Source organism: Coturnix japonica, chromosome 2 (assembly GCF_054131305.1).
Source record: "Coturnix japonica strain WE chromosome 2, WE-NBRP24, whole genome shotgun sequence".
NCBI lineage: Eukaryota > Metazoa > Chordata > Aves > Galliformes > Phasianidae > Coturnix > Coturnix japonica.
Window position 1 is genome coordinate 112,814,666 of NC_140664.1, and position 23,421 is coordinate 112,838,086.

Consider the following 23,421-nt stretch of genomic DNA (forward strand, 5'->3'; position numbering starts at 1 on the left):
CTCATTGTTAAAACTAATAAATAACTAAATTCAAGTTCTCTCACAGCTTCAAAAGGAGAGGGCTGCAATTTGAACTATTAAGAGGCTTATAGGCAAGCAATGAAACCATGAATTTTCCCATTAGATGAGTAGAACTCAAGCATGACTCAGTAAAACAGTTCTCTTATAATGCAAAGACTTGAGTATCAGAATGGCCATACAAACTTTATTTTATTTTAAAAATCCTATTTACTCATTTGCTCATCTTCCCATTGAAAAATAAAATAATAACATTCCAACATCTCAGAGTGGTTCAGGAAGAGAAGTCCCTAAGCACATTCAAGTTCTGCATTAACGCAGTTTTTAGCAGCATGCAAGAGCTCAGAGAAAAATTAAGTCCTCCATCCTCAAAATCTGCTTTGAGAAGTAGTGTGCAAGTAGAGGATGGACAACGCACTCAACAGAAGACTATTAAGGAGATTTTCATTAAGAGACTACAGAGCATTTTGTGTGTTGAACAAATAACAGATCCTTCTGAGAAATAATATGTCAACATATAATTCATCCTGTATGTACGATACTGCATACATTTTGGGAAGACTAATTAAAGTTCTCCAGGCAAACTTAATAATGGCACTTTCTGACTACTTGACTTTTCATTAAATCTCTCTAATACTTTTTATAAGTTGAAATTAAGCTACTAGATACAGATATGCTGAATTTGATAGTCTCATTCACTTTAGCAGAGCTGAGATTTCATTCTTCCTGCTGTCTGTCAACCTCTAATGTGATTTCCCAAAGGTGCTAGAACTTCTCCATAGAGATAACACAGTGATAAGTATTTTAAATGAAATCCTGGCTCTGTACAATGTACTGAATTGTTCATATGTGAGGACATCAGTGTAGTGCCATAGGCAGCAGACAGTGAGCCTGCTTCCTTCCTGAATCAGAAAGTAAATTCAGTGATCAGGATACACATATATAATGCATATAAACCATTCTACTTCTTAAAACCTGCACAAAAGCTGAGAGATGTGCTGCATAGCTAATAACTCTCAGAAAAGGAGAGAATATCAACTTAGAAAAATGAGAACTAGAAAAGATGTATACAGTATATGCATGTTTCACATACATCTGCAAATAAGAAAGCATGAAGACTCCATTTGTAGCAAAAGTTAAAAGCAATGCAAAATCACTTCAGTTATACACTGTGCAAACTTCCTGACCAGTTCTTTTGAAAATCTGAAGTTCTCATAAGAGCTAACAAAACACATAACAATTTTTCATTCAAAGTAGGCAACTCACTGTGTTCTTCATGCTGAAGCTCAGTGTTTCAGCTGTTTCCTAACCAACCACTTTCCAAGAGCAGGAGAGATAAACCAATGATTACTAGTTCTGAAGTTATTTAAAAATACTTCTACTTTCCAGAAGAACGCTCTAAATGTGGTTGATGAAACAGAAGTGATAGATTCATTAAGAAATCTGTGAATTTAGGAAACTCCTATCTTGTGGTGCCTACTTTAAGATCAGCACGCTTTTCTTTGTCTACCCCCTTCAGGGCAATCAGTGGCTTAATTTTCCACAGATGCTTTTGTGTGTCAAAGATACTTAACTTGTTTTCACACTGAACTAATTAAAACAAGGAGGGCTGAATATGATACACACTGAAGCAATATCAAAACTGCTGGTGGAATTCAGTTGAGATGTTGGGTAACTGAGGATAGTGAAAGTCTGGGAAGAGTAGACTCTAAGGACTAGATTTAAAGACATTTAGGCATCCAATTTCTACTGAAATGTTTCTAAAGTGCTTAGATGCCTTTACAAGTAACCTTGTTATATTGAATGCTTCTTCTTTATTGGATTTAGAAAGACAGCAGACGTGAATGCAACATTTATAAATGTTTTCATAGCAATGATATTACTGGAAAATTTACTTTTTTTTTTTTTTTTTAAATGAAAATCAGCTTCATTTTGGCTATGGGTTTGTGTATACCATCTACTGCAAGAAAAGATACATTAGAAAGAGATCAAATTGAATGGAGTATCTTGGAACTTGAACTATACATTTAGGAAAGTATAAGAATTTCCTACTAGTCACTAGAATACAGATGAAATAAAGAAATGCCTCTATACTGCATACCTCATGATCACTTGTATGGATAATTCACTGCATGTACTGAATCACACTATAACAAAAAAAGTATGAAACCCAGCTGTTTTATTCAGTGTAAGAGCAATTACTGCCATGTTTCAACTCTACAGACAACAACTCTCCAAGAAACCTCAATGAATTATATTTCTATGAGATAGGGCACCTAGCACATAAACAGAGCTTACTGTTACAGTATTTTCCCTGATGCTTTTATAAGCTGTTTGTACAAAAGCAAAGCAGTTATAAAATAAGCCACCTGTAAAGGGTTATTTTACCAACAGTACTAGAAATAGATACATGGAGTGTGGGTGAATGAAGTGTGAACCATATGCAACATTGCACAGATTTGAACTGGCAACTCTCGATCCTCAAAAGGGCTCAAGTCAATGCATGTTCCATATGCAGCATTCTTCTTTCTTTGGAAGTTTGAATACTTGCTATAGGTACTAGTAGTTCACTACCTACTGCAGATTCACCTGCAGCAGCTCATTTTCCAGGCATGATATGAAGCACATTCAGAAACTTGTTAGACAGCCAGAAAGGAGGAAGCTCTGCAATGAATACCCAGTGTGGGCAAATACAACAGAATTTCCTCTGAATTCTTTCTTTAAAGAAAGCAGTTGTGCAAATAATAATGTAATCACTAAACAAAAATATGAAAAATTAAAACATTTTAAAATGCTTATTCACGTCCATATATGATTATTCAATTTCTTCATAAGCTTTACAAAAATATTTAGAAAGCACTGACTTAAAATTCAGCTGATAAGATACTCTTCCAAAAATAGCCTTTTTCACCTGCATAGCCTTTATCTTATTTCATTATATAGTCACATCTTATGAATTGTAGCTGCCATATCACCAGTACAGGTTGGGCGAGCTCTGCAGAGAGGGACCTGGGTGTCCTGGTGAGCAACAGATTGGCCATGATCCAGCAGTGTGCCCTCATGGCCAAAACAGCCAATGGCTTTCTGGGGTGTATTAAAAGGAATGTGGCCAGTAGGTCAAGAGAAGTGATTCTCCCCTTCTACTCTGCCCTGGTAAGGCCTCATCTGGGGTACTGGGTCCAGTTCAGAGCTCCCCAGTACAAAAAAGACAGGGATCTTTTGGAAAGAGTCCAGCAGAGCGCCACAAAGATGGTGAAGGGCCTTGAGCATCTCCCCTATGAGTAGAGACTAAGTGAACTGAGTCTGTTCAGCCTTGAGAAAAAAAGACTGAGAGGGGATCTGATCCAGGTCTATACATATTTGAGGTGTGGGGGGTGAAGTGACAAGGCCAGACTCTTTTCAGCAGTGTGTGGAGACAGGACAAGGGGAAACAGCCAGAAACTGGAGCATAGGAAGTTCTGCATGAATGTGAGCACCTTCTTTATGGTGAGTTTGATGAAGCATTGGAGCAGGCTGCTCAGGTGGGCTGTAGAGTCTCCTTCTCTGGAGATGTTCAGTACCCGCCTGGATGCCTACCTATGCAACATGGTATAGGGAACCTGCTTTAGCAGGGGAGTTGGACCCGATGATCTCTGGAGGTCCCTTCCAACCCCTAAGATTCTGTGATAAGTCACTTGCCAAATCCATTTCATCAACACAAAGTTCTGTATATCCTAACACAGGACAGTGTTCTGAAGGAGTGAGGTATAAAAAAAGGAAAAAAACTGACCTGGTTGTGTTGTGGAGCTCATTGCTGTTGATAGAATGATAGCTTCTTGATGGTGCAAAGTCAAACTGGCAGATGTTGAGATTTTGAGGTTCTGTCTGAAATGGGTTGAGTCTGTAGAAAGTAAAGAAAAAAAAAAGAAAAAAAAACAGTCTATATTTGACCTATACATTCACAGCATGCTATTTTAAGAGATGTCAACCACAAGTACACAAAATATACAAAATCTTTATCAAGACTAAATTTTCTTTCTGTCACATCAATTTTTGCTCTGAATTCAAAAGCAAAGGACCACTGAAATCACAAAGCTAAAAATCCTTAAGCTTCAGGGCAGACTAGATAAATTTCTATTACAGTCCTTTTATAGCCGCAAAACAATGTGAGAAAGGCTGAACCCATCATTTTTCTTTCCAGTGAGATAAGGGAATTATAAGAACTGTTTGAAAGAGTTTGAAAGACTTAAGGAAGAGGAAAAGGGGTCATATCCTTACAGCTAAGCAGTGGGTAATTCATAGTTTTACTGCAGACTTTTGCAGTCAGCCTTGAAATGCGAATGTGCAGAAGCAGAGTTGTATTCAAAAGCCTTCCTGGAAGATGTACTGCTTCCTTTATCTCTAATATTTACATAGCTCAGAATAGAACTTGCTGAAATAATTAGCATAGTTTAATGGATCTCCCACTACCAGCTAATGACATCTCTGACACTACCAAGATAGTTCCTAATAGCGTGGGCTGCTCAAGAGTAGAGCAAGGAAGCTTTTGCAATTTCTCTGAATCTTTTCACAGTCCCATTGCACTCTCAGCTCAATGCAGAAGCAGAGGTAATAATATTCCTCTAATATTCCCATCTGCTGAAAGTTTTAAGCTGCAAAGAGGAAGCTTTCAGGAAACGAAAATATATTTTCATTCAAGCAGGATATAAACAGCATAATGGGAAAGAAGAGAAGGTTGTAGTGCATTACGATGACTGTGACTACCCTATTCAGCCACAGTTCCTGAAGTATTTAAGTAGCCAAAGATATTCTTAGTGTTGAATATTTTAGCAGCTTTTGTCACTTTTTTAAACCACCAACTGCACATTTAGTTTCAAGCTGAGCTCAGCCAAATTTCAGTTAGTGAATTGTATTTTAACCAATTACAATCATTTAAGTATAACATAACTATCATTTGAGAAAGGGAAAGCCACACTTAGACATGCAAGTTCTGCCTTTATATCCTCTAAAGTAGCCTGCTCAAACAGGCACACTATTTGGACACAGCCAATGTTCCAGCAGACAGCATCTGGAGAACTAAGATTCATGATACTTCATGGAAATCCTGAGTACTTTTCTTTGTTTACCTCATGCATCAAATTTCTTGAAACATCAGACATAACTGCTATTAAACTGAACAGATTCCACTGTTAAGCAAATCCAAAAGCTCCATTTGTGCATATCTTTATGCTGACTGAGGAGCAGTTACATCCCCATCTAGCTCCAGGAAATATCAATGAGTACAAGTGCATAATTCAGGCTAGTGGAGTTTTAAGATTATTATTTAATTTCATAAGGATCATTATTAACTTAGCAGCTACAAAGATAACGAGGAACATTTTCCAGGAATCCAACATATTCAGTATCCAGCCTCAATTGCTGACTCTTTGGTATCTCATAGAAGGTAAGGTAGTGGATATTAACATTTAACTATGACATTTAGTAGAATGAATTTTTGGTAGAGATTTAAACTAAACATAACAGAAAAGTCTGAACATTATGATTTGACAGTACACTAATGAAAACACTTTTATGATCACCAAAGCTAAAACTATTATTTCTTTTGACTTCAATTTGCATAGATCTTTCCATCTTAAATTTTGAACTAGTACAACCAGAGAACATGTGGTCAGTTCAGACAGTATTCTCTAACAGGTAGAATTACAATTCATGTAAACAAATCTTCGCTTTTTCTCCTCAATAAAAATAACTGCACGTAATTTTTGATACCTACGCAAGGCAGTATGCTTGGCATGTTCCTTTCAGTGCAAATAACACTGCTCCACATTCCATCAACACAATAGCAGTACCTATCCCAAACTACTGCTTTAGGGACACCAGTTTTGCTAATACTTTATAGAGCTAGGGAAGAGTTAAACAAGCTAGACATACACAAACCCACGTGAGCTGCCAGTTGAGATGCTCTGATAAGTGCCAATGGAGACAGCTAATGTCAGTTTAAGACCACTCTCATACTACCTGGAAAAGGCTCAGCACCAAGGAAGGTTCATGAAGACCAGAAGAAAATGCTTCTCCTGTCTTAACACAGGGCAATGAAGAGAACATGGAGAGCTACAGAGCAGTCATCCTCAGTTCCATTCCTGGGAAGACAATGCAGTAAATAATCTTGGAAATAATTTCTACATACCTGAAGGATAAGTTTATCATGGGAAGTAGTCAAGATGTATTTAAGAAAGAGAATCATGTGGCCAGCTGATTTGTTGAGAGACATGATTATCTTGAAATTAGCAAGACTTCATAGTGCCAGTGTCACATGAAAATACAAGAGTGAGGAAACACTGACAATTCTGAAGACACTGGAATGTCCTTCTCATAAGGAGAGGCAGAGACAGTATTGTTTAGAAAGAAAACTCAAGGAGAGCCTACCAGTGGGTACAAGTGCCTGATGGACTAAGAAGTAAAGGCAGAGCCAAGTTTTTTTCAGTGATGTGAAGTGACAGAAGAAGAGATACTGTCCTCAAACTTTTTCCACCGTTAGTGAGGCCAAACACCTCAGTAACAGGCTGCCAAGAGTCTGTGGAGTCTCTATCCTTGTAGATATTCAAAGTCTGATTGTAAACCACGTAACCTGCTCTACCTGACCCAGTCTTAAGGAGGGTGCTGGACTGGCTGTCTCCAGAGATCCATTCCAGAGTCCATCCTCAGCTACTCTGAAACTTCATGATGTGGGAGCTAAGGATTTTTCCCTTTCAAAATCATCACGGAGAATCAGAACTGAGTATTCATTGAAGTCAAACCTCCTGAGAATAACTCCCATGTAATAAAACATTCCGTTGGGATCCCCATAAAAAGATTTCTGTTAACTAATTTTGTGAATTCAGCTGCACTGGTAGTCTTATATTTTATGAAGTGATGTTGGCATCCTGCCTGATACTCTATTTCCATATATTTTTATGAAATGCAAAACTTTCATTAAACCAAGTGTTATTGCTAAAGTTCAGTTTTAACAACTCCTTACAACTATTATGCAAGACTTATATTATCAGACTTTACATTTAGAACCATGAAAATTTCCACACCATCATATGCAGAATTACACCACAACAGACACCCTCATTTAAACACACTTCTACTGATAAGCTGACATGCTTCCTTTCTTTCCTTTAATTAAGGAAATGTCATACTATAAATTATACAGTATAAACTGCAGTGCCACACGTTAGCATTGAATCAAAGGAAAAAAAAGGAATAGCATTGGCAGCAGTAGATTAAAAATTTATGTGTAAAATATAAAATCATGAAGATGAAGCAAGTGATTCCAGGACTCTTTTATATTATCTCCAACCCTTAAGGCAATCCACTTTAAGTGGACAATAACTTATCTCTTACTTGTTAGCCAAGCTATCACAGAAACATCTAGGTTGGAAAAGATCTTTGAGACCAAGTCTCATTACTAAATCATATCCCTTAGTATCACAACTTTGCCATAGCCCAGAGTATAGCAAATTATCTTTCTACCTCCAGGTGTATCACCAGAGGTGATGCAACGCATCAGTGACTTGTGTTAGTGATACTGAATGAGCAAAACTCAGGAACAATGATGCTACTTCCTTGTTCTTCAAAAGAAATTCAGTGGTTCATATACTCCAAAGATTGATACAGCTTTGAAAATGTTACAGAAAAACAATACAAAACAGAATTAAGATTTTCATGCCCAGTGGCCACCATAAAGCCTACGTTTCCCATTACCATAGATACAACACTTTCAAAAAGAAATAAGCATATCAATTAATGCCATTTCTTTTAACATTCATCTTCCACTCTGCTATCCTGAGACTGTATTCACAGACTGCTTTTTTTTTTTTTTTTTTTCCCCCTATCTTGTGCCTACATTTCAAAATTCCTTTGAGAACTGGGTTTCTGGAATAGGATACAGTGAACACAAATTAACAGGATTCAAATGAAACAGATATTTCTATTTCCATTTCCCTCTTACCTAAGATGAATGTTTCATGTGCACTTCTAAAATGGTTCCATAGGCACACAGTTTTTAAAACTACTTCCCAGAGGTGTCTTCAGGATCTTTCTCTTCCAAGAGACTTCTCTACAAAAATTCAAATTATGCCTATTTGTAAAGGCTTCTATAAAGTCATTATGCAGAGATTTTGTAAGTAAAAAATATAGAATGCTACACTTCATTAAGTTATGAATAGTTTCCCTGATAATGTTGATTCTCTGCTGAATATACTGTTTTAAAATTGCTCTCTGTACCTTTTTGACAATTTTTTTTCTCTCTTAGTGCTGTAGGTCATTTGCCTCAAAGAAAGGAACTGTGGTAACTTCTCACAACAGCTTGTGTGTTGAAACTAAGGATTTACAACAGCTGTGAGAATAAGTAAAAAACGTTGCTGTCCATTGAACAGTTGAGCAAAATGCATGGTTAAAAAAAAAACAAAAAAAAACTAAAAGTTTTTAAAAAATAAATAAACAACAAAATAACAACTGATCACCACAGGGCACGATGGTTAGAAAAACAAAACAAAAAAAGAAAGACCTCTTTAAAAGAACTTTTCAAAAAAGCTTGAGCATGGGCTTCTAGTATATGTAATGAAAATTAGTTGTTAAAAAATAATAACCAAGATGCAGATCTTATTCAAAAATACTGCATGACAGTATTATGACTGGAAGAAAAATTACAGTGGATGTATATTAAATTCACCAATGTAAGCAAACTCCAAAGTAGCAACATCTGACACTTTTAACTTTACGTGAATCATCTGAGTTTGATTAGAAAGTGAGCTGGCATAAAAAGGAGAAAAATAGGACTACACACATTTAGAATTCACACCAACATCTTAACACAAAATAGATATCACCTCAAAAAAAGCAAGCCAGTTATTAATAGTTATATGCTTCTTTATTGCATTTTTATTTTTTTTGCTTTACAAACATAAAAATAAGGTAGACTAAAACCATTGCATAATGCTGCATATCACTCTTGGGCAGTAACCTTTCTATGCCAAACAGTGCAGATTTCCTAGCAGCTACTACAAGAGATAATGGGGTATATAACTGCATTCAGAGGGAATTTAGGGCTTCCATAGACCAACAAAACTTTCGGTATCCTATGCTTAGTTCAGGATTAAGTATTCTAGAAAAAAAATGTATTCAAGTAACTTACTCTTCGTTTGGTATCCACTTAACTTTTGATGTCAATAGTAATCTCGCACTACACATAACACCAAACCCATCAGTAAAAAACTACTCCATCAGCAAGTTCTGGGCTGTTGCACTATTTTAGCTCCCCACTAAATTCATTTTTTATTCTGCCAAGCAGAAGAGTATTTTCTTACTGAGCCTGTTAGTAATCCCTAGACTTACTACCATATAGCTAGTTTTAAATCACAAACAGAATGGCACTGAGTGTCAGGAGTTGCATCACGTTGTGCAACTAGGATGATGCAGCCAATTCATTTTTACGCCCGCCCCCTGCCCAAGGAGTATATTGGCTGAGTGCTGGTGTGTCTCCATATACCAGCAGCACACCTGCAAAGCTGCCAGCCCCTCCTCCTACACATTTAAGCTGGGCTGCCTCTGCTGGATGCAGAGCCAAGAAATCATACATAATTTCTTTTGAAAAGTTACATCACCATGCTTTTCCAGTCACTCATACACAGTGTCAGTTTCATACCTCACGTATTGCGAGCATATTATTTATGTAATTGGACACAGGAAGTCTCAGATTGCTATGACAGCAAATCCTTCTCTCTGAAGCCCTCTCAAGCAAAATAGTCATCTAGCCATTTGGTCAGTCTCTTTTGCATTCACAGATGAAGCAAATAAGTCTTCTGAACAGCAAGATATGATGATGCCTTCCATCAGAAAAGAGTCTTAGGCTTCAATCATCAGGATGAAATGATGTGCTTCTAAGCAGCTGCTTGAACTTCTGCAGTGCCAATTATGATTTCCCAGTGAAGCCAGTAGGAAACACAAACTATCTGAAAACGTCTTTTTTGTCAGCTTTGTCAGACTTTTGAAATGGTTCACCATGCAGCTGTAGAAATGGTTCTGCTGCAGCTTAGGCTGTCCTGCATCCTTCCTCCACACTGCTCCCTCAGCTCCTTCACTGGGAGGGTGGACATGCACTGGCATAAGGTCACCTGGATAAGATGTGCAATCTCCATCTTTGGAGGTATTCAAAACCCATTTGGATATGGTCCTAACTAGTTTATTCCAGTTGAGCACACTTTCTGCTCTGACACTGAATCAGATGATCCAACACACACAGATCACCTCTGGTAGGGAATTCTAGAGCTGGTATGGTCTACTGCCCCAAATACTACGTTGTGGAAAAAACATGAGATAGACATAGCTAAAAAAAAGCATTCATTCTTTACACACTTACATATATTTTTTTTTCCATAAAGCTGTATAAAGTAAACTACTGCAAGAAATTATAAAGCATAGAATATAAGAAGAAAATCTCTAAACTTCATTTATCCTGCTCCTCTTCTCCAGCACTACCAGGACCAATGTTATCTAGACAGAACTGAGGCAATACTTTGTATCAGACAGTAAGAAGATATTTAAATTTGCCTTTGAAAAACTTTAAGTAGACTTCTGTAGAGCAAAGGTAGGTTTTAATGAGAGCAGGAGTAAAGAGACCTGCACAAACAGCGTGAGCTCCACACTGCTTATTTACACTGTGCTTCAGGGGGTATTTGATGCAGGATTTCAATAATCAATAATTTATTACCAATCATCATCAATAATTCATTCACAGAATGATGAATCAAAAAAATACGTGAGACTTAAATTTGATTTTTAACTATGGAAATTATTTATGGAAAATATAGGAAGGAAAGAAGGAAGATCATGGCCTCTACATTCTATGTTTGCATACACACAAAATAAACCATAAGCAAAACCACAACAAAACCCCTTCTAGTTAAGTAGGATAAATTAAAAAGAAAAAAAGTAATGAATTTCACAGAGCAAAAGAAAAAAGAATTCTGTAGAGGTTGTGTAACTAAAATACAAACCTTTCACTAAAGCTGATGCTTTAAAAATATTTACATTGGGTGTCCTTCAATGGTTGATTTCTTTACAGTGGAGTTTTGCTTTTTTTTTTTCAGAAAACAAATTTATGATTAAAAACGATGCTTGTTACAAATATGGTTGAGCACAGACTAAATGACACAAACTTTGATTAATACTTTTGCATTGTCAGTGGTGGATACAAGACTCCTGCATCTTTTAAACTGAATCTCAGGAAGAAGCCAGTGTTATTTATATAGAAACACTTGCCAGACACAGTATAGGAGAAATACTGATGCACCTGGCTGATGAACTATAGTCATGACCCAGAACTTAAGAGAAAATTCTGACCTCTGCTGCAAACACATAGGGTCATAACAGGAAAATCCAAATTCATTCATAAGTATCATGGACAGTAAGTCTTCTCCAGAGAGGTTAAAAAAAGTCCTGTCATCCCCTTCCCCTCCCTCCTGGGGAAAAGAACCCCAGTCAACTTGCTGTTTTGTTTTGCTCATCAGATACTTTGAGTATAAACACAGCTATAAAAAATTTAAAGCAAATATTTCTGTACATTCAATTATTCACACAAAAACTTACAAATGTATGAGTTCCTGATACAGAAATCAGTTCCAAGACAAATGATTAAAAATTGTATCTACTGACAAGTAAATCTCTGGAAAACAAATTCTGTATCCATTCACTTTTGCATGTAGTTACGCACATTAAAAACAACTAATTAGCTCCTTTCCAAGTGACTCCCTTCTTGTCACAATCACAACTACAGCATACATTTCAGTTTGAAAGATTTCACATGCACAGTCATTTAAGTTTCAGCTGTGTAGACTTGCTCAATCAGCACTAGAACTTGATTTTGAACTGCGGTTTTAATATACTCGAGGCCTCAAGAAAAATCACACCTGAAACCAAAGAGTCATATAAAGACTTATTCAAATGACAGCAATGCTGACTGCGCAAAAACGGTTTAATTACAAATTGAAGTTTTGGCAAACGCATCAATAGGTGCAATGTATAACACTATTATTTAAATTAATGACAGCAGTAAAAAGATAAACAAAATTCCTCAACAAATCTTTCTAACATTAAAAGCTTGTGTCATAGAGAGCAGCCTGAATATCCACAGAAGACACCACATCTGACAAACATACTAAATTGGCCCTCCATTTTTGAATTTTTTTTTATTAACTTTATTCTTTTTAATCTTTTAGGAATTAACAGGTGGGGAACGACAAGCAAACAAATAATTCATTTTATGCTTCAGTGAGATTGTACTTCATTGTAATTCACTTGCTGTAGCATCTAAGCAAGAAAAAAAAAAAACCAACAAAAAAACAGCTAAAGGAAGAGCAATCATCTTATTAAAAATAATAATGACTATTCTCCATCTTAACTGGTAGGTGACATAGAATTTATCCAAATTTATTACATGTCAATTTTTTTGTTGTTGTTACTCGCAAGCATTAGATAATGCAATGATTTTAAATATTGCTGTGCAACCTTAAAAGGCCAAAAGCATCTGAAAGTGAAGAGGAGATGTGTCATATGTCAAAAGAAAAACGATTTTCAGGTTGCAGAAGCAATTCGAAATTCATCACCTGTCAAACTAATGTAAACAAAGCTAATGTTAAAATAGGACATTCCTTAAGCCTTTGGGACTCAAATGAAATCACGCAGACACAGAGACAGGAAGGGGATACAACAGGTGGTGGAGAGGGAAACACAGCCTGGTTTCTAGAACACATATTGGGGTGGACAAAACAAGGCAAACAACTTTTCTTATGCAACATTCACAGATATGGGATGCTCCATTTGTAAGAAAAAGAAATTCAAAACTGCTGTCACAAACTGTAATTCCTAACACATATATTGCTCCATTCTGAACCAACTGGAATTAAGATAGAAACCACAGATGCAATGTTTTTGAGCTTGCCAGAAAGGAAGAGGCTTTTAGGGGATTACAACATATTCAATACAGAATTTAACAGTGCAGTTTGCAAAAAAATCGGGTTTTAAATTGATATGAACATATATTTTTACCATCCTCCTCGCTATAAAAAAATAAATAAAAATTACTATATAGCTAAATAAACAATTGCTCGCCCTTTAAGTGTAAGTCACTTAGCTCACTGCATTTCTACAGAAAGGGAGAAGTTAAAGAAAGTGGTCACAGATTCTTTTTCCACAACAGGCAGGAAGCACAAGAAAAAAAAATAATTAAAATTGTAGCACTATATTTGGATCTAGTGCCAACCCCTTGCAGCAAGTAACACCAGATGCACAAACAGGAATAGTTTTTATGTTCTTGGACTGGCAAAGGCCCAACAACCTGTCCGCAGCCCATGGCAGCTCATCCAGTGGCAGATTTCCTGCTGCAGCCTCCTGACAGCAGGCACTTCTCTCGCCTACCACACTGCAAATACAGATAGAAATGAGTTTCAAGAGAAGTTTCATCATTACACTCAAGGATACTAGTCCTATCATGCAATGGACTTAAAGAGCAAATAAGCATCATACTGAAAAATATTTCAATGTATCTGTTTTTTTTTCAAGTTAAGATTTTTTTTTTTTTTGCTTTTTTAAATAACATGGTAATAAAGCAAACCCCAAACCATGGACAACTTTCTATTCTGAATGGTCTAAACAAGGTTGCAGCAAATTAAAACCTAACACAAATCTGAAAGCAGAACAGCAAAATTTGTCCTACCTAAAGGAAAATGCCCAGTCTAATTACTCACAAAGCAAGGCAAATTAAAAAGACGCATGGAAATCTTAAGTTACAAACATTAATACTGAAGGAGATCCCTACTTAACATCAGCTATACTTTAATGGCAATATAAAATTTGAGCATAAAACTAATAATTTTAGAACGGCATTGTCCCACGACTGGAAGAAGCTGCTTTCCTCATGAATGCAAACATCCTTAACCATAAACCTGTGGCTAAAGCTCCTGCGTAAAACCGGATGAGGTCTCTCAACAAATGACTTCAGTGACGTCATCTCCTCTTGGAAGCCACTTACATTCCAAAGGAGCCAAATGGAAGGTCACATCAGGCTCTGAAAACAACAACTAGGCCAGAGTGGCATAGAACTTCTTTTCATGGATCTCTGGTCTAAGGACTGAACAAAACTAAGAGGCACTACACAGGATTTGGGACTACAGATGTTTCTGATTAACATAGCAATCAGAAAACTGCAGAAAATATATAATCTAGTTAACTGACTGAAAATAAAACTAGAAGAAAAAAAGTGACCTTCTATTTACCCACAGAAATACACTTATTGGAGTGTTCAGCTATTTCGGTGCTGGCCAATGGCATGCCTTCCCAGTAAAATGTAGAACTCTTTTCATGGAACGGATACTGCCTTTGACAAATAATTTCAGTTCACATTTACTGTGTTTCTAATTTGAAGAAGCCAAAAGGAAGATGAGTTGAAGCTTCTGCTAAAAAAATTTAAGTTGCTATATATGGTATGAAGTTCAACACTGGTGAAAGAGCTACTGGCAGGAAATTGAGAGAAACCTTATCAGTGAGTTATAGCACTTCTAACACTATTACAAAGAACTCCACAAGCAACAATAGGGTAAGCACACAATTGAACCTATGCTGACAGAGGTCAACAGCATACATACTTTTCAGGTCTTAGGAATAGGTCTGCAGATGCTTCAGTCATCCACATATTTTATTACTACAGTAATAGTATTTCAGCCATTTGATCACCTTACAAAGTTAGTATTGTGGGTATTCTTCCCCTCCTTTTTCCTTCCTCTCCCTAGAAAGGTAGAAGAGATCACTGGCAAAGCTTTCTAAGGCTGAGAGATCACTGGCAAAGCTTTCTAAGACTGACAAACTCCATTTTCAACATCACTCTTATTTTTTCTCTCTCCTTCCTTCTCCCTTCTGGTATAAGCGGGAAGAAATCCCATTTCCCAGAGGCAGGTAGAGAGATCTGCAGAGAAAGAGAAAGAATAATTCTGAAGCTCAGAAACAGAGCAGGAAACAGAAGAGGGCATGGAAGAGGTTATAAGAATTTACTAAGCTGCCAGAAAACATCCTGAATGACAGTTCTGAGTTCTATCCCAAGATTTGCCTTCAGCTAAAATAGTCAGTTGTGATAAAGGGACAAGGAAAAGAAGCAGCAAGTGAAAGTATAGCAGTATTCAAAAAATGCAGAATTTTCCTTCTGAAACAAATGGAAGAATCAGCAGAGGAAAAAAAACAAGGGGAGAAAAAGGAGGTGCAAGGCAACTCATTAAGAGGCAAGTCACAAAACCCAGTTTTGTGTATCTTTTTGATGTTTAAACAGATTGAGACATCTCCATCTTGGCAAGAGTAAAGCATTCTCGGGGGAAATAGAAAACATATATTAATGCAATAATAATAATCTGATCATGCTACAATTTACAGCAATGGTCCAATGTGCTACTACTTTGATTTCACTGTCTTGAGCTTTTGGACCATGAAAAGAAAAAAAAAAAAAAGAAAAAAAAAAGAAAAGAAAAAAAAAATCTATTGTATTTGTTAATGTTTTATAGTGGTTTTTTTTTTTCTTATTATTTAGACAAAATAAGAAATCCTCACATGCAGGCAAGATAACCAGTATGACAAGACTTGGGAAAACATTTGCTGCCTTTGCATTTTCTTCCTAGTCTCATGACCAACTGCAGTAGGAAAAGTAACAGATACTGATAAACAAATAAATAAATAAAAAGGCTTTTTCATGATGCACTCCACACAGCAAAAGAGTAAGGTAAGAGGAACACAATTAAAGGCCATTTTCCAATGGTGCAGTAACTTTTCCAAGGAATATGTGTGAGAAAAACACTTCTCAGGAAGGAGAGACTTCAGTTACCTATGTTTAGGCATGGAACTCATAATTAAACATGGGCACTTGCCAAAGAAAACGCATTACAGACTACAGCAGCTTTGATGAAGAATATGCACTATTAGTATTTCCCTGCCACAGCAAAACCTCAGTTAAGAGAGAGAGAGAAGCATTTAAAGCTACAACTCTGCTTTCTCAAAATGAGATGTCAGTCCCATAATAAACATATATAGAGAGATGTAGAATTTATTTCACCTATGGAAATATTATTTCCACTACTACAGTTTAGAAAATTGAGCAGGAAATAAACCCTTTCATTTGATTGTATTACAATACACATTTTTAAACCACAGCGTTCAAAGTATGTTTTACACCTCATCCTGCATCAAACCACAGTACTGTAATACATGCACCCCATATGTATATGAAAGAGAAAAAAACTGACAGCAACTCCATATTTTTCAGAGCTCATCAAGTTCTCCATTCTAAATCACTTCTTACGCAAAAGTGATTCTAATCCTCGCTCCAACCATTGTGTTTGAACACACATTAATGGATGCCTAGCTGTCTACATCCTACTTCACACTTCCAGAGCAAGACTTAAACCCTATCAACACACACTGCCCTAAACTAACCACCACAAAAGGCTCACTACTATTAAAAACTTGGTTAAAAACTGTATATGTGTCTCTTCACATCCTTTTAAAAGAAAGTTCAGACTTCTAACCTTCAACGGTTTATTTTCCTTCACAGTAAATAAATAAAGCAGGGGAAAAAAGTACTGCTTTAAGGACATAGCTTGCTCAGTAAGTAAAGGCAAACCCAGAGATAACATTGTTAGGAAATCTGATCTATACACTACAGCAGAACTGATCTGCAATCCCTATTACTGATTGTAAAAGGGGGAAAAAATAAAGAAAAAAAAGAAAAGAAAAAAAAAGTAACATTCAAAAGAGAAGAGAATTAACGACTCCTGCTGATAAAAGATATCAAAAATGACCAGCAAACATAACTTTAAATTTCACAGATTCATTTCAAATATGATCAACAGAACTGAGTTAGGAAGATTTAATTGATTAGCACCATACCTTCTTCACACCAAGCCAAGGTTTCATTGAGACTATTCAATACCTGAGGTTACTGCTGTTAAAAACGCTGGGACCAGGGAAGTGGGAGAAAAAAATAAAGAAAGAAAGAAAATTAAAGACATCTCTTCTGGTATTTTGTACTCACAAGCAGAATCCTCCAGCTACCAAAGAAGAGAGAACAGCAAATCTTGCTGACAAAGTAATAAAGAGATTGGCCATCTATCTGCATGCCCTCTCCAAATCAGTTACAGCCCATAGCTGGGGCCCAGAGGAGCCTGCATTGCCCCCTGCCTGTGAAACACCCTACAACACCTGCACCCAGATCTGGTTGCGAACTTGTCACACACATCGCTATCTGTGCGAGCAGCCCATGATTTATCTGGCACTGTTCTCCTCTCTTTCCTTGTTATCAGGTGAAAGAACCATGTTAGAGGAATTTAAGCATAAGAGACACAAAGGAAACTTTCCTTCAGCATGTGTCTAGTAGATTTGCATCTTCCATTTAAAAATAAATAAACAAACAAATAAAAAGTTGACAACCGCCAAGAAGGAAATTAAATCTCTTTTTGCTTTGCACAGACTTGTGGAATAATTTGTTTCAGAAAAAAAGCAGCATTTAGATTTTCCATCCTAGATTGAGGGAGATAGTGTACAGTTCCATTATTCTTCCTGTGCTCCAGCCTGCTCCCTTCCTCCTCCCCTTAAATGCAGTCAGTACTAAAGAGGTAACACATACAATAACAGCTCTTTCTTGTTCAGACGCTTTTACCACTAAACATTTCTTCCATACAATGAATGAGTTAAAATTTACTCTCAGCTTTATTTTGGAAAGTGTCTTATGGTTTGGGTCAACCATCTGAAGTGCTACATTTCCTAGCCTATCATTACATCAAGTCAATACCTCATTAAGTTGGGGAGTGGAAAAGCAACTCAAGATTTAAAGTTAAAGAAAGCTACATATGGGGGTTTTACTTCAAAAAGTAAGGGTTACAGTGAATGGCAGCCTTCAGTCTTCAGAAACACAGTGACCTCACATGACTTTTAAGTATTCAGCAGTAATCCATTTATTCTTTGTTCAAACAAAAGGAAAAAAAAGTCATATGATGTCAAGCTTCCAATGTAAAAACTCTCCTGACATTAAGACCCAGTGGAATTTTGGCTGTGTCTCAGTTCACATTTTAGGGAGTTTTTCTTAGCCATCTTTCCTCCTGTAGTACCATGTCTTCTCCATTTCACCTACTATAAAAGCATAGAGTTTTTATGATTTTCAGTCCTTTCCATTTACTCCATATCTCCTAGTTTCTTGTCATTAACATGACAACCTGTTAGTCACAGCCCCTTTCAATTCTTCTTAAAAAGTCACTTAGACCCTGATTTTTACCTAAGCTATTCATTATCAGTCCTAATGTACTCCTAACACTATTTATAAACAGACAATCTCAACTTTTGCAAGCCTGGTTGAGCTCTAGCTTTCATCAGTTTCTTTCTGTGAATCTGATGAAAATTAAAGACAATGCAAGTAATTTCAAAAATACTAGCAAACTCACTTTACAGATAGAGAAATGTCAGGTCTGGACAGGTTTTAAAGGTCAGAATCTTGAAGACAGGACTGTAAGACAAAGGTTACCTGTTCATAAGGGCACTGCTTTTCACTACATGAAAAAGTGTTCACGTCTGGCCCTTTCTACCAAATTTTATACATCTTTTAATAGAATTGATTTGAATTAGAAATAGTAATAAAGATTGTCTTATTTCATAACTTGCTCACATTCACTCCTTGTTTACACTTACAAAGTAGACAAGGCTCACTTAGAAGATTTACTGAGCCTAATCAATGCAGGTAGCTCATCATAACCATATATTTCAGAATTTCTATATGCCATCAGGATTATTCAGTGGAGTATCTGACTACAGCTTATAGACATCTCTGAGGTCCTTCCACTGGCCACAGCTGGTTCTTTAGAAGTCAGAGCTATTAGTAATGCTCCAAGATGTAGCTGGTACCTTGGTAACTGCTATGAACAGTTCCAATGATTCAGTCAACACTTCTTCCAGTGATTCAACTTGCTCTGCCTGGGATTGCCATATCATCACTTGAACACTGGATTTCCCATACAGGACAGCCTAACATCCGAAGCACAAACAATAGAACAGCTCTAAACAAAACAAACAAACAAAACCGACATACTCTGGTTCTCTTGCTCAGAGACACTAAATCCACTCTTCAAACATTACTACTTAATTACATTATTCTCACAAGCTCCAATCATTTGGAGCACAGTGAGTTAAGCTCTCTCACTTTATATTCCATTTTCTCATACCTCTCACATCTTCTTCCATTGTACAAACTCCTTGTTTTATTGGCTTACTTTAGTTCTTCAGAAGACTTTGCCTAACACTAATTCAAACTTGACTGGTTTTGGAAAGGATCAGTGTGCTTGGTACAGGTTATTCTGTTCACAGCGCTATGGTCTTTATCTGCCCTTGAGGTTCATTACCTGCATTTATGCAACTGTGAGTATATTCACAAAGCACACTCTTGGTAAGATTTAAAGTCCTAATCTAACAAGAACAAACTTTGTTCCAAATCATCCAAATGATCATCAATGGAATTAATTATGAAGTTAGGTGGATACCTAACTCTTATTTGACCCCCCCCCCCCCCCCCCCCCCCAAAGAGAACAGCAAAACTACAGAAGAGAAGGGAAACAAAAATTAAAAAATAAAATAAAATAAAATAAAATAAAATAAAATAAAATAAAATAAAATAAAATAAAATAAAATAAAACCACTCTCGATTACAGTGCAATATTTGACCCCAGTCATGCCCTTACGTGCCTCAAAGAAGGAACAAAAATTTAATTGCTGACATACATATGCTACATTATAAAAGCAAGAACAAGTTCAGTACCTCAAATGGACTGATTAACTGTACTGGGAAAGGAATTGAGTCAGTCTCTAAAATGATACCATACTTCAGTACATTTATGTCTTGCTGGTGCTTAAAAACATGGTTTGTAAGCTGTTACAAGTAACTTATTTAGATACATAATTAACATTTGGAGGACTTATTCAGCACATAAAATAAATCTGAATAGGTTACTATCATCATTAACGATCTGTCTCTGCATGCCAAGGTAGTATCACACTCATAATCCTTTGAATTATCACTAACATTAGAAGCAAGAAAGTAAAATTACTGATTTAGGCTCTCAACAAGCTAAAATGATCAAGGTAAGCTCCAATGGTGTAACTCGCATTTAAAACATATGTGAGGATAAAATGTAGTCTCGTCATCAAAGCAACTTTGAACTAGTAATACTTTGAAGTTAAACAGTTCTCTATTTACCTCATCTAATAACAAAGTAATTCTCCCACTAAGTACCTAAAATAATGGTTACAATTTAACAGGACTCTTTCAGCCCAGCCTCACAACTCGAAAACATCTATCAGAGCATTGTTCCGAGGTAATTAAGAAAAACACCTCTGAATACTTAACATTTTCATTCTTTTTTTTAAACTCATTCTCCTAGAACAGATCCCAAGCTAGCTATCAATAGCTTAGTCCTACTACACACATCAACTAAATTTGTTCCCTCTAATCAATTTAATTTGTGCATTATTCCCTCTAATCAATTTAATTGTGCATTATACCCTACTTCCCAGGCGCTAATATTACCACCAATCTTCTGCATCAACTTACCTTCTAAGTTTACAGATTTTCTCATATCTAAACCTATTTCTCTGATCTCATTACAAAGCCTCCAAAACTATCAAGCTCACTTGCATATTTGCTTATATAACTTTGGTGTTATCAACAATCCATTAACCTCAACTAATATTTAATTATTTACCTTTCTCAGATCTAGCTTTAATATCTATGTAGAATTCCTATTATTCTTTAGGGTTACATTCCCTCTCCCAGATGAAATACATCTGACTTAATTGTGTGTCCCAGGGGTTCATTCAGCACTAGTTTCAACCTAGATTTCCTTTTTCAGCTTGGATTAGGCTGTGACTTCACCTGGTTATCTGTGTCATACTATCTATCTATGGCATCTGCATCTCTGTATTCTTCCTGTTTCTTTTCAGATCTCAGTCTGCAAACTTACTTTCATTTGTTAGTCATGTAACAAAGACTGTCCTATTTAGTTGTGCTCCCTGGCCATCAATCCACTTATTCTGATTTTTAAAATCATCTTTTCAACATTGCCCGTTGATGTCACCAAATACTATGATTTGTGTTCCCTTATCTGTGTTTTTCTACAGTGAACATAGCACTTACACTGTTGATGAAATATGAGTAATGTCAAAGATTTCCTTCATCTCATGTGAGTCATTTCACAAATGAAAATCAAAGAAACAGTATTAAGCCAAAGGAAAGTTACAAAATAAATCTAAGAGCTTTGCTACCTAGGTAATGAATGTATCATCATTGTCTTCTTCAAAACGCCTTTATGGATTGAAAAAAAAAAAAAAGAAAGAAAAGAAAAAAAGAAAAGAAAAGAAAAGAAAAGGAAAGGAAAGGAAAGGAAAGGAAAGGAAAGGAAAGGAAAGGAAAGGAAAGGAAAGGAAAGGAAAGGAAAGGAAAGGAAAGGAAAGGAAAGGAAAGGAAAGGAAAGGAAAGGAAAGGAAAGGAAAGGAAAGAAAAGAAAAGAAAAGAAAAGAAAAGAAAAGAAAAGAAAAGAAAAGAAAAGAAAAGAAAAGAAAGGGGGGGGGGGGGGGGGAAGAAAGAAAAGATTAAAAATTCTCAGGATTTGTAACTGTTGCTTTGAGGTAAAATCTAAGCTTCCTACCAGGTTTCTTAGAAAAAAAATTGTATTTAACCTCCTGACATTAAAATAAGAAATTTTAAAAAATAAATAAATTAAAAAGTAGGGGGAGGAAGGTTGGGACAAGTGTTATTGTGCCATAATCAAGACAAGCCAAGTGGGAGAAATAACAGAGCAAACATCTTTACAGTACTACTTCTAGGCACATGGAAGCCTAGTTTCTGTCACAGATACTTTGAAAAGTGTCAGTCCTTGGTTTCACTTGAAGCATGTGAGTCTATGAAATTCTGCAGGACTAACTTCTAAATTATGCAATCTAAATTTGAAAGAAGCAAACTTCAAAGTATCAGACTAGATTTAACAAACATGTATTTCAAGACAGCAGATCATAGTGTGAATTTACATAGACTATAATTTGTTCACCACATTTTATAATACATTTGCTTCTGCAAATGAGTGGTACCTTTCCTTTATGTTAGTTAGCATTTACATTCAGTGTGAAAATAAATGAGAAATAAATTGTCCAGCTCCACAGTCATTTAATGCAGAGCAATCTAGTGTAAAAATAAAGCAAATAATATTGTATGTATGTACAAATATATCATATTCAATAATATTGTATACATTCTTTTCAGGAAGTTGTCACACCATGTGCTCTAATAAATAGCTGTCTATTTAATCTTTGTTTAGCAAATGTGTATTTGCTGAACCCTGTTGCAGCATATTTTACTAATGAGCCTGTTACTTTCAATTGCACTGATTTCATTTCAAAATTATGTAACATTTTAGAAAGATATTCAATTCAATTTAAAGCCCTGCAAAAGTAAATGAAAGACGTGAAATATTCAAAATTGCAGGTATTCAAATATTTATAGAAATACTACCTCTTAAGACCTCATAGACTCACTTGAAGAGTAAAATTTTGTAGGAATTTAACCTACAAGACAGTGATAAAGTAATCCCACTCACTGAAATCAGGATTCATCTGAGTATGTGACTGTGTAAGAGATAAAAAAAACAACATAAATAAAAATGTAAGTATAAATGCAAGCCTCTTCAGGGAAGAAAGACCACTGGATGAATGATAATCCACTCAAGAAACTAAACAGTGTAGGAGAAACAAGGTAGGACAAACAGAATAATGTAGAACAAAAAATAGCTTGAACCATGACTCCAAAAGACGATGCTATATTCTTTCAAATTTAAAAAATAAATTAATTAATTTAAAAAAAAAAACAAAAAAAAAAAAACCAAAAAAAAACATCATTTGGAGGTAAGGGACAAAGAACCACTTATTTTTTCATCTGGCTACATACTTACTCCTATATTCCATAGCAACTGTAGATGAACATGTGAAAACAGTTAAGATGAACCACTGCATGCAGCTGAAAAATATAAAGGAGTCTAGAAGCCTGAGCCTGACTCAAGCCTTGGGCCCTTGCTTATCTATGCCAATTTTAAAAGGTGAACCAAGGTGTTTTTTCATATTATAACCTGTCCTCATATCTACATTAGGTTGCTGTGAAAGTAATGCCTCCTATTTATTTCCATGGAAACTACAACAGATTGAAAGAGCACAATAACACCATTTGATATAGTGTATTCTCAGCTACAAAATGCTATTTTTCAGCACAGGTGAAAAATCACTGGTGAGAATGCACAAAATTAGCTGTGCATTCTCACC

The 23,421-nt window shown here is 36.0% G+C and overlaps 1 protein-coding gene across 7 annotated transcripts in view; it reads right to left on the reverse strand.

The window, feature by feature from the left end:
- Nucleotides 1-23,421, reverse strand: part of HDAC9 (histone deacetylase 9) — a 445,991-nt gene that overhangs the window by 406,945 nt on the left and 15,625 nt on the right. For all 7 annotated transcript variants that reach the window (XM_015853723.3, XM_085538530.1, XM_015853724.3 and 4 more), the window contains exon 2: nucleotides 3,788-3,898. In XM_015853723.3, the coding sequence (XP_015709209.2) occupies nucleotides 3,788-3,809 (22 nt within the window). In that variant the 5' untranslated portion in view covers nucleotides 3,810-3,898. The remainder of the gene's footprint in view (nucleotides 1-3,787; nucleotides 3,899-23,421) is intronic.